At 48.5% G+C, this 12,742-nt stretch overlaps 1 protein-coding gene across 1 annotated transcript in view; it reads left to right on the forward strand.

Annotated features, from left to right (window-relative positions):
- CSMD2 (CUB and Sushi multiple domains 2) overlaps positions 1-12,742 on the forward strand; it is a 328,671-nt gene that overhangs the window by 173,500 nt on the left and 142,429 nt on the right. The window contains 1 exon segment of the mRNA XM_009634976.2: positions 2,989-3,101. Coding sequence (XP_009633271.2) covers positions 2,989-3,101 — 113 coding nt within the window.

Raw genomic sequence — 12,742 nt, forward strand, 5'->3', positions numbered from 1 at the left:
ACTCTTTCCAACTGGTAGAGAGTATTTCATATTGTGGTTTTTAATTCCTCCTTCTCGCTTGTTTTTTCCACATGAATCAGCCTCCCACTCCCTTTTCACTTCTCTTAAAGTTTGCTTGTCTTTCCAGAATCTCGGATTCTCTGTACTGCACGTTTCGTTTCAGAACGTGAGCACTGGTGATCCTGAGGTCAGGAACTCTAACCTGCAATGTATATAAATGTAAAGGCTGATCGTTGCCAAAGTGTTTGTAATTAAAGTGTCACAGAACATTTCACAGCTGATTGGTCAAAATGTGCAAATTACTGCCAGGGGAGTCGTTTGTAATAACTCGCTGAAATGATTTCTCATTCCAGTCCTTTTTGTTTGCCTAAAGCCCATGAAGATTTTCCTAGATTTGATTTTAATCATTCCACGTTTTCTCACTCTGGATTAGCTACTCGACACGTTGCTAATGCAAATTTGGAATATCTGAGACTGTCTGCACAAGGCGTAGCCCTGTGGTATCGTCTCCCAGCGTGGGAGAACTTTCCATTAAGTTGCTGATGCTAATCCTAACAGGGAAATTTATTGATTTTTATGCTTAATCTGGGAGGATAAATGGAAAGCCAGTGAAATGTGGAAGAGGTGTGAGGACTGCAGTAATACTCCGTTGGTGATGAATGTGGTTGAAAGTCCATGGACAACTTTTTCTCAGCAGTTTCTGCCATCCTGGCTACTGGCAGCTGGGTTCGTGGAGCTGGTATATCCATTGGAACCAAGCTGTAGGGATTTTTTTTTTTTTTTTTTGGGGAGGAAACAACACGCAGAAACCTAACCCTGTGAAAGACAGGAGTTCCAATTCCCTTCATTTATTCTCGGCTGTTCGAGCGGATCTCAGTCCTGCAGCCTTTCAAATCAAGAAGCGCATGTGAATCAGCTTGCATAGCAGCAGGCGCTATCCCAAACCACGGCATGAAGGACCATTTGTTTCCAGTCTCACTCGCATCCCTGTGAAATGCATCTCAGAGAACATAACAGATTGTTAGGCTGAGCTTTCTGACTTGCAGAGAGGGTTTTATTCCCTAAAGTAACAAGCACCCAAATCAATCATTCGGCTTGTTAATGTGGAATGGGAAAGCACGGCGAAACCTTTGAAGCGCCTTTTTCTGAAGACTTTTCTCTCGGTACGTTCCTCGTTCCTGCCTGGCTGCTGCTTAAATAACTTGAGAAGAATCAACAATAACACTTCTTCTGCACTCCCTGTCAAACTCTCTGGATGGAGAACAGTCATTAAAACAAGATTACTTCTTAATTTACCAGCACCCTGGTACCAATGAAATGTGTGATGCAGGTCAAAGCGATAACAGCAAAGGTGGGGGCAGGACTGGGAGGGCTTCGATGGGCCTGGGAGACCTGAATGTGATTTCAGGGAAAAACACGCTCCAGATACCACGGCCAGAGCTTGAGCGGTGACTGGTTCGGGTGGTACAGGGGTCCCTGGTGCCTGTGAGGCTGGTGAACGTCTCTGGGATGGGGAGAAGAGTTACGTGCATGGCAGGGTTGGTCCCGTTTTCACTGGATACCTGTAAGGCCCATGGAAGGAATCTGGCGCTCAGCAGGTAGCCAGTGTTCCAAAAGTCAAGCACAAGTAGCGCAGCCCTTCAAGCAGTCGTTTGGCTTCGCTCTAAACAAACTAATTGGCAGATGGGCCATGCTGTCTCCCATTACCCAGGAAACTGGGAATTGCAATGATTATGCCCGTTGGTCACAGGTTACGTTTATTCCCAGGATGCTATGGACAACGCAGCTGCCGGGTTTGTTCCCGTGCGGTATTGGTTTGCAATAACTGCCTGGAGAGCTCAGGGATCGATTTTTACCAAGAAAGCTTTGAGGGGCTGCTGTTGTACTTGAGCGTGGTGCCAGGCAAAGCCATACCTATGCATATGTATGTCTTGAGATTGAAGCAAGCGCTACGGAGAAAACCCCCACCTATCCACTTGCAGCAGTTGCACTTAAGGTAATTTATAAATTTATCACAGATGATACCTTGGCAGAAATAGTACAATAACAATATTAAACACTGCTGCTGAGACAGGCAATGTAACACTCATACCCCTGTAGTAATGATCCCTTCCCACGCGCGGTTCCTCTGTTTTCAGCAGCAGAGGGAAGGGAAGGAGCCGGGCTCAGAGCGGGCATTTGTGTCTGTTGGCGCCTGCCCCGGCGCTTGTGTGGGTGAGGGATAAAGCTCTAAAGCTGTGCTGAACCACAGCGAGGTGATTAATCCCAAAGGCTGAATGAGCCGCGCACAGCTCATTAATGCGGATATATCGGTGACAGTTTTCTAAATCTCTTTGACTCTCCTAAATCTCTTTGGCTCTCCTAGGGGAGTATCCTTGAAGGGCAGGCAATGTCCCGAGCACCCCGTACTGCCTGGGCCAGCAGCACTTCCCAAGGGCTCACAGGGCATTCCGCAGCTTTGAGGCTTGTGCCCCGTCTTCCAGGGCTGTCTTGAGAGCCTTGTGGAAACTTCTCTGCCAGGACAGCAATGTAGCAAAGAATGCGTTGAAAGTAAATTTTTGTAACGCAAGAAAATACCTCCAAAGGCAGTTAAGGGGCTTCAGTCACCAGTATGAGTTCTGGGAATTCTCTTTGTTTGCTTATGTTTTGCTTCAGCGAGAAAGGAAATGATTACTATCGATGCTGGGTGATACATTATAATAATGGTACTAAATTGTCATTATTGTAGTGGTGACGGCAATGACGTGCAGGCCCTCGGCTATGGTAGAAGCCTCCCTGGCTAGGCGGTGTGCAGGAACACTGAGAGGGCAGTCGGTCTTGAGAATCTTTTGGGGTTTGGGCAGTGTTCTGGTTTGGGGTTGTTCTTCATTGCGTTGGCATCACTCTCACTTTCTGCTCCTACAGAGGTATATGTGGCCTTTCTTTGGGTGGGAAGAGAAGTTTGGGGAGACGTACAGGCTGTTGACTTGTTCTTCCTTATTTTTACAGGTTGACGGGCACCACCGTCCCTGATCTCATTGTCAGCACGCACCACCAGATGTGGCTGCTCTTCCAGACAGACAGTGTCAGCAACTTGCTGGGATTCAAAGCAACGTACGAAGGTAATCCAAGCATCTCTCAGAATTTACCTGTTCTAAAAGTATCAGGGATGAGATGGGTACAGTTGTTTGGGAGAAAAAGAGAGAAAGAAGCTTCTCTAACTATGCTGAAGCTCTGGAGATTTTTTTCTTAAAACTGAAGCATTGCTCCAGTAAGAACAGCTTTTGTGATTTCTCTTCCATGGATTCAGCCTGGGTGGGTAATGTTTTGTTGCCATTTCATCTGCTTTGTTGGAAAAAAGTTGGCAAATTCCAGCTGATGGCAACAGACTCCGTCTGTGGGAGAAATGAGGTCAAGTAACCAATGGTTCCAGTAGATTAGCGGTATCAACTACTTTAAACTTTGACTAGTCTGGGGTCTTACAAATCAAATAAAAGCTAATGCTGGGATTTTTCCAAAGAAACTCATGAAATGGGTTAGGATGTGAATGCTGAACTCTGTCGTAAGCCTCTGTGTGTACCGTTCCCGTAGGTATTTACAAAGTTAGAGAAAGTGTGATGGCAGAGTATTCCTTCTGACTCATGGCAGTGACTGGCAATTCTTGCCAAAGATTTTCTTAGCTTCCTGGTTTGAGATGGGTTTTGATTTTCCAGAAATCTCCATCCTGCCTGTGCCCACGTTCGGTGTGACCCCCTAGGGTCCTCTCTAAGCTCCGCTCCAAAGCACGTGTTCTCCTTCCTCCATCCGATGGCGGAGGGGAGCTTCTTTCATGACGCAGCCACACAAGAACGCTTCGACTTGGGTGTCAGCTGCTTTTTGGTATTGTTGTCATCTCGAATCTCTTCTCAAAGCACTTGAATGCCTTTCAGTTTTCTCTCTGACCTGCTAATACCAGCGATGGCTTCCTCTTTTGGCTCTGATGCCTAACAGTAGGCACACAAACCCTCATCTGGGCATGGGGGCTGCTCCTGAGACGTCTGAGTACCAGCAGCTCCCGCTGACATCAGTCGTACCGTTTAAATCTGTTTCTTTCAAGGACCCAAAATGCACATTAGTGTTCATTCATTTTTAAAAGCGTTTCCTTGGGGCTTACCATGTTCCAGGGAAGTGTCACGCTGTGTTCAGGCCAGGACCTGCCCATATTAGTGCTGCTAAAGTAACAGCAGTTAGGAGCCTGAAGGGACCTGACCTAGCAGAAATCCTGGCTGGACCAAACGCCAGCGTGTCCAGGCAGGCTGAGCAGTGCCTTGAGGAGGGGACTGGGTCACGATGCTGCAGTATTTATGGGTTTGTGGGGCCAGGTCAGCAGAAGAGTCATTAGAGAGACATAGATAAGAGAGATTGGAATTGAAGGAGAAGGAAAAGGCAAATCCTGCCTGATTGTCTGGGCAGCATCTTGATGGTGCCATGTCAGTCTCGCTGGCTGTGACCGCACCGCCCTGCGAGCTTGCTCTCTGCGGTAGCTCTGACGTCCGTCTCCCGCTGCGTTTGCCTGCGGCCGATTCTTGGCAGCCTGGCAGAGCGTCCTGCTGCACCCCTACCTGCCCGCTGCGGTGGACGAAAGCGCGCTCCAGCTCTGCTTTGGGATCCTGTTTGCTCTGTTAACCTCATCCAAAGGGCAATGTGGACGTATTCTTTCAGGCTCTTGATAAATCTTATGTTTACCCTACAGCACAGCACATAAAGTTCAAAGCACATGATATAGGGACTTCCTTACGCTGTTGTTCATCTTCTGTGAACTTTGGCTCTGTAAGGAGCTTGACTTTATCCTCCTCTGACTTGCTTCGATGTTATCGGTAGCGTGATCTATAGCAAGGCCAGGCTGCTCGTGCTCCCTGTGACCCCACCGGTCGGTTTGGGGATCGCCGTTATCATTCATGCTTTGCTGTGCTGTCGTAGGGTGCTTCCAATGTCAAATGTGCTTCGCCCTTCCCTGCTCGTCAGCTTTACCTGCGCGGCTGCTGCCTATTTTGCTGTACTCTTCTGTGTCCGTAACCTCCTAGAGAAGAACAGAAAGGGAGCATTCTGGCTCTGCTGTCCCCCGATGAGCCTTAAAGGAGGGACCCTTCCCTGGGGAGTGTCTGTCCTTGGCAGGCGTTGGAAGTAGAGGCTACTCTCTGCCCATCGTTCACATCTTTTCACTTTTTCTAAGCATCTTTGCAGTCCTTGTACAGCAGCTTACTAACCTGGCAAAATGGATTTGTGCGTGAACAAAGGAGTACACTCCATGCCGAAGGTCCGTGCTGGCGCTATCCTGGGGTTAAGCCAACCTCCCACCAGCCAGGTCCAGAAAACTCCTTTAGTTTTTTGCAAACGTTTTGAGTTACAAAGCAAGAGACATCTAAGTAAGAGGCAATTAGCACTTGCCAAATACATTATGAAATTATATGCAACTTGCTAACAAGTTTCAGCATCAGTTTTATGGCCGCGCTTCCTGACAGCAAGGGGAAAATTGCAGCTAATGGAGCTATATAAAGTCGAGACCAAAAATCTGCGTGAAGAGAAGGGCAGAGCATTGCTTACAGAGGATCTTTAAATAGCCATCTATCCCCAAACGTTTAAGTTTTAGTGTTACGTTTTAAGTGTAATGCAATCATAAAGCCTATTGCTGCTGCTGCTGAAACAGTTATGCCCAAGAGATTTATTGATGCGCAGATTCAGGGACCTGTTGGAAGGAGCGTGCTGAGGAGGGCAAAATGCCATCAAATTTTTAATGTAGGGTTCCTGAGGGGCGGGAGCCAACCCCGTCATTTTGCTTCAGCTGTGAGTGAAGAGGAAGCACATTTGCACGGGGAAGAAGAGTGCGTGGAGCACGAGGTGTCTGGACGCAGGTTTTTCCAAATCTGCACTGCAAGATTGGATGCATTTGGAACAAACTCTCAGCGGGTGTAAATCAGTGTGACAGCATTGATTTTCAATTAAGCTGTGTCAGTCTTTACCAGCTGAGGATCTGGCTCATTAATGTTCATGAAGATTACTTCTAAATCTCCAATGTCTCAACTGTAGCCACTTTTATCCTTTTACCCCGACATTCTCTCATAATAGCGAACAGTGGTTTTGGACTTGCGGTGCTTGTCAGCGGAAATTTGTATTAAGCTTCACTTTGCTGGAAACGTCTTTTCCCTCTCACAACTCTAGCGAGCTGATTGATACTGATAGCCTTCTGCGATGGCATGGCCGGCTGGGTAGATGAGGGGAGAGCAGTGGATGTTGTCTGCCTTGACTTCAGCAAGGCTTTTGACACTGTCTCCCATAACGTCCTCATAGGGAAGCTCGGGAAGCGTGGGTTAGATGAGTGGATGGTGAGATGGATTGGGAACTGGCTGGATGGCAGAGCTCAGAGGGCTTTGATTGGTGGCACAGAGTCTAGTTGGAGGCTTGTAGCTACCGGTGCTTCCCCAGAGGTTGGTACTGGGTCCAGTCTTCTTCAACTTCATCATCAATGACCTGGATGAAGGGACAGAGCATACCCTCAGCAAGTTTGCTAATACAAAACTGGGAGGAGTGGCTAAGTGACCAGAAGGCTGTGCTGCCATTCAGTGGGACCTGGACGAGCTGGAGAGTTGGGCAGGGAGGAACCTGACAAAGTTCAACAAGGGCAAGTGTAGGGTGCTGTACCTAGGGAGGAATAACCCCATGCACCAGTACAGGTTAGGGGCTGAAGGTGGAAAGCAGCTCTGCAGAGAAGGACCTGGGAGTCCTGGTGGACAACAAGTTAACCGTGAGTCAGTAACATGCCCTCACGGCCAAGAAGGCCAATGGTATCCTGGGGTGCATTAGGAAGAGTGTGGCCAGTGGGTCGAGGGAGGTTATCCTCCCCCTCTGCTCTGCCGTGATGAGGCCACATCTGGAGTACTTGGCTTCCCAGTTCAAGAAAGACAAGGAACTACTGGAGAGAGTCCAGCAGAGGGCTATGAAGATGATTAGGGGACTGGAACATCTCTTTTATGAGGAGAGGCGAGAGTTCTGGGTCTGTTTAGCCTGCAGAAGAGGAGACTGAGAGGGGATCTTATCAATGCTTACAAATATCTTAAGGGTGGGTGTCAGGAGGATGGGGCCGGACTCTTTTCAGTGGTGGCCAGCAGTGACAGGACAAGGGACAACGAGCACAAACTGAAACACAGGAAGTTGCATCTGAATACGAGGAAGAAATTCTTTACCTTGAGGGTGCCCAAGCCCTGGCCCAGGCTGCCCAGGGGGGCTGTGGAGTCTCCTTCTCTGGAGATCTTCAACCCCCGCCTGGCCGCTGTCCTGTGCCCCCTGCTCTGGGTGAGCCTGCTTGGGCAGGGGGGTGGGACTGGGTGAGCTCCCGAGGTCCCTTCCAACCCCTGCCAGCCTGGGATTCTGCAATTCAGTGCTTGGCTTGTGGAGGGGGCTTACAGCCTCCTGGAGTCCTGGGTTTTATCTTCTGCCTTCTTTTCTTTAATCTCAGGTGTCTTCTTCTGAAAACACTTTCCCCTTAAAGCTGATGCCTTCCACAGCCATCAAAATCGTTCTTTGAAAGTTCATGGGTCAACCCCTCGTAATGGTTGGGTATAAATAATTCCTTCGGGTAACGTTGTCAGAAGTTCTTGAGAAATTGAGGGTTCATTGAAGAGGATCCAGACTCCCGTAACCTCATCTGCAGTCCTTCTGCAGTTGTGTTCCCCAACAGTGGACCCCAATGCTTGGTCCTCCTCAGAGGGGAGGTGTGGGGAAGAACATGTTTCTGTTACTGGTGAGCTTGAGGTTACTACAAGCAATAGTATAAAATTAAATCAATGGTATAAAAATCTGTGCTGAGAGAGGGTTTAAAACATGAAAAAACAGAACAAAGCCAGATTTTAATTTAGTCTTACATTTATATTTATATATCTTTAATATAAAGCAATAATTTAAAATTAAAACTAGATTTATAGACACACGCGCCAATCTAGTTTGGGTTTCTGTTGGAATTGGGTTAGTTTGGGTAGAGCTGACTAAGGTCTGTGTTCTGAACCACCAGCGTGCTGCAGGCAGGGGATGATTAAATGATATTTATCATTGTTGAAATGCTGACTAAGTGTTTGGCTCTGGAGAGCTCTGCTTTAGAGCTGAAGTTTAGCCCCATGGTGCTAAGAGGCTTAGGAGGCTCTGCAGAGCTGGAGCCTGAAGATTTCCTCTACTGACCTTTCTGGTTTTAATCAAATCTGTGCTGCCCAACACGTTTAGTCGGATGAGCTCGCTGGGTTTCCGCATCTGTTTTTACATAATTTTTTCTCCTTCTCTGGAGATATTCAAAGCCCGCCTGGACGCTGTCCTGTGCCCCCTGCTCTGGGAGACCCTGCTTGAGCAGGGGGGTGGGACTGGGTGAGCTCCTGAGGTCCCTCCCAACCCCTGCCAGCCTGGGATTCTGTAATATATGGAAATACAGAACTCTCTCTATAGATGCCTGCATAAAAGCTACACGTAAAGGTGTTCATACACGTGTATTATATGTTAAATTGAGAACAAACAATGACGTCTGAAGTTGCCTGATCCTAGGAGACTTGGGGAAAAAATACGCCCATTCGAAGATAGTTCTGGTGCCACCATTGCTCAGAGGTGGCTTTCGAAGCGCCCTGGTGTGGAGCAGCACCTTTGATTTTGTCTAGTCTTGAGATGCTCGCAGGTTTTACTGACGGGCCCAGATAATGTGCAGGTAGTTGTCCCTGATTACGTGTAATTCCTTTTTATTTGATTTTTTTTTTCAGGCTCTGCTTTACCTACCCCCTGATATTGTTGGTGGTGGAAGTCTGTCAGAAAACTTAGTGTTTATATCTTTCCTAGTCTGCTTTTCTATTAAATGTATTGACTCATGTCATAAAACACCAGCGCTGAAATACTGCTGAGCCAACAGACACGAAGGCTTTCAGCTCATGATGTGCTGACCTGGCCTGCTCTCAGGGTCGTGTTACTTGTATTTAAGTCTGGTGCAAACCTTAGCGGGAGTGATTTGAGGTTTTGCCGCACGGTTTTAATGAGCCCGCCAGATTCAGTTCCTGCATTTGCCCTGCAACAGTGGTTTAGATGGGAGGGATGTGGCAAAGCTGTGGAGAAAGGGGCCTCTCCTTAGCTTATCCCCTCCTCCTCGTCATATTTCATAGAATCACAGAATCATAGAATTGTCTAGGTTGGAAAAGACCTTTCCATCAAGTCCAACCATTCCCCTACCCCTGCCATCCCACCACTAAACCCTGGCCCTAAGCACCTCATCTACCCGTCTTTTAAATCCCCCCAGGGATGGGGACTTGACCCCTTCCCTGGGCAGCCCCTTCCAGAGCCTGACAACCCTTTTGGTGAAGAAATTTTTCCTAATGTCCAACCTACCCCTGCCCTGACGCAACTTCAGACCATTTACCCTAAATCCTCTTGAAATCCTTTTTCCCCTTGTTGTTGGAATCAACCAAAAGAACTAAGCTACAGAAGCTGCCTGGTCCTGGTGCCTTCAGGTACATGCCTAACGCTGTTAGCTTCCGTTAGTTTAAGCAAAGTTAATGCAGGTACAAAGTAGCGTGTGTGAGGTGAAATGTAGTCTTGAGGGTCTTTTCTGACTAGAAGTAACAACCGTGTGATTTCCTCAGGTACAGCCTCTTAAGTGCTCACAGATCCCCCATCGTGTGGATATTTTTTCCAGAAACAGGAGTTTTGCTCAGTACAGCGCTTGCTTGCAGCTCCCAAGTCCCTCCTTTTACTCCAGAGCTGAGTCAGGCAGGAGCAGAAAGTCCCACGGAACCCCAGGAGAAGAATGGCCTAAATTCAGGGTGCCTGCGGTGTTCCTGTGCAGCTGCGTAGAGGAGCGGAGACCGAGTGCTGGCGCTCCCCAAACCAGCTCCTTCCCACGCGGGCTGAGGTTCCGGCGCCCGTGAGTCACTCCGGCAGCGTAGGCTGCCACCTCCGCGCTCGGCAAAGGGACCCGGCTTCCCCACCCACCGCCAGAAGACAAATAGCATAAATAGCTGATGAAAAATTCCTGGTGAAACATTTTCTGTTAGAAAATGCTGTTTTGTCAAAATCTGATCTGCGTGATATAATATTTGATGGAGAAGTTTTGAAAGCTTCGTTTCAACTTGTTTCATTTAAATAATGTCAAAACACTTGATTTAGATGTTCTTGTTTAGTTTTGACTTTTATTATTCTAATGTGGAAGTGATTTTACTTAAACATTCATCAGGAGAAATGTTTCAGTCTTATTGAAGTAACGTGTTTTGATATTTCTGAATCACTCATTTTTTGAATTCCTGCTCTGCTCAATATTTCATGAGTTTTACCATGTATGAGAAGAAATGTAGGAACCAGGGGATTTTCTCAGGGCAGAAATTCCATTTTCTCACCTCTCCGATGTAATCAACTGTGCTAGCTTAGTTTGCCTGCTGCTAACAAGGCGATCACATGCATGGTGGGAAACATGAGCTCCAAGTCTTCGTTTCTCTCCCGTTCTTAAGGCTGTGGTTTCACGCCATAGAGGTGTTCAGCTGGGTTCAGGGTGGGCGACGGCCAAGGACCGCTCAAGCTCAGGAGCGAGGGGGCAGCCCTATTCTTAAGGCTGTGGTTCAGCTGGGTTCAGCTGGGTTCAGGGTGGGCGATGGCCAAAGACCGCTCAAGCTCAGGAGCGAGGGGGCAGCCCTGGGAGGGAGGAGACCGTGCAGTCAGTACCTGGAGAGCATCCACGTTGCCTTTATTCTTTCTCAGCAGAGGGTTGGAAAAGACTTATTCTTTGCTTGGCTGCATTTTTTTCCGAGCATCTGGTAGCCCGAGCGTGTCCTCGTTTTACAGAAGCGATGAATATGCTGAACATCTGTAGCTCCCTTTGGCTTCCGCAGTAGCTGGCGCTCCCCAGCATGGCTGTCTGCCGCCCCGCGGCAGGGCTCCCATGGCCACCGTCCCTCCAGAGCCACGGAGCCGTGCAGAGGGAAGGTCTTCAGGTCGATGATGAAGTGATGGCAAAAGTCCCATGGGCTTTAGGAGGACAGGGCTCCCTCTCTGGAGTCAGGCGTGGGCAGGAATATGTTGCACGTCTGTGTGTTAAAAGAGTTTTGTTGCTTCTCAGTGGAAGAGCCTCCGAGCGTTGGAGCAGCCGGAGAAGCGCTGGCGCTTTGCTCCCCGTGGCCCCGGCAGTGCTGGGAGAGGACAGCGTTGCTCACCCCGGCCCCTAACGCTCCATGCGTTGATTTAAGGGGTGGTTGGAGTGGCGAACGCGTGTTAGCGTCCATCTCGTTCTGAGCAAATACCAGCAACCAGGGCGGCCCAGGACGTTCAGCCTCTCCTTTCCCAGGGCACCCAACGTTGCGGGCTTTGGTGATAGCAGGAGCTGGAGACGCTGGATGCAAGGCGCCCTGCAGGAGGGCTTGCCATCAGGGTTATTTGCTAATACTGTATTTCAAGACTTCAAGGTGTGAGAAGGAAAGGCATAACGAAAATTGATGTTTAAGGGCTGTTGACTTGTAGCAGAAAGCGTTACCGGTTTCCCTTGTCTCTGTCAGGTCGTAGCGATGCACGTTTAAAATGCACACGCTACCCTTTGATCATGCTACTGTTTCTGGAGTTTTAAAGCTGAGTTTTCTTTCCATGATTTGCACTATTTGTCCCCTGCTTTTTTTTTTTTTTTGAGAGTAACGTATAGTTCTGTGCTACTGCAATATCCAAACTGTTTTATTTGTCCCTTATATGCAAGTAAAATCTTAAAGAGATGGATTTTCAATGGCTGCAGGAAGATACATAAATCCTGGCAAACTGTGTTCACTGACAGGCAAAAAAGCAACCTATTTCATGAAAATTTTAATATTAATTTATGTTAAATTATTTTTGGGGATGCTTCATTACCTGGCGGTGACTTTTGAGCTCAAGATGCGTAGAGCAGTAGCAGAAGCTTGGTGCCTTGTTGTGACTTCTATTCAAAATACACCTGTATCCAAGTTGCCTGAAGTCAGAATAATAATGAGGTGCACGTTGTTATTCAGACCGAATTGGAATATTAGATGGAGTAATGCGAATCTCGGATGATGCGATTTTCCTCTGTAAAGAAAATGTCATAAAAGAAGTTTCCAATTTGGTGTAAGAAATTGAAAACGGGGAGAAAAGACAGCGAGGCTGATCGTGGGTGATGGGGATAAAAACTGGAGAACGCGAAAGACAGGCTGAATGTGAAGCAGATAAATAACGCGGGAGCGCTGAGGAGGCTGTAAAGGAATGAAGTTTTGTAGGTAATAGTGCCAGCGAGCAGGGGGCCCCTCCGAAATGAAATTGTACGGAGCAGAAGATAACAGAAAATTGTGTCCGTGATTTACTTGAAGCCAAAACACACGCGCAGCAAGAGATGAACGGTGCGTTCCCATGCCGTAAGGTGTCAGCTGGGTTGTCCCCACGGAGAGACGGAGGCTGGGGGTGGGAAGGGAGGGCGAGGCAGCAGGCGCTGCAATCCAGCAGACGCGCCCCAGCCGTATCCTCTTTGCCCAAGGGTGCTGAAGGTCCCCTTCGGTGACACACGGTCCGTCTGCTTCCGCAAAGCCCTTGAAGCAGATGCGGACTCGGATCTCCGTGGGTATCGCTGCGTTTTTCACGAGTTGCGGTTGGGGGCGAGGAGGCAGCGAGGAGAGGTTGGTAGGAGGGCCTTTCACGCCGGGGGTGGAGCGGTGCCTCGGAGACAGCTCTCGGCTGCGTTCTGCGCCGCTGCTGAGCCCCCTCCCGCGTGAGACGGCGCGGAGGG

This window comes from Egretta garzetta, unplaced genomic scaffold, assembly GCF_000687185.1.
Source record: "Egretta garzetta isolate BGI_Z169 unplaced genomic scaffold, ASM68718v1 scaffold243, whole genome shotgun sequence".
In the NCBI taxonomy this organism is placed as follows: Eukaryota; Metazoa; Chordata; class Aves; order Pelecaniformes; family Ardeidae; genus Egretta; species Egretta garzetta.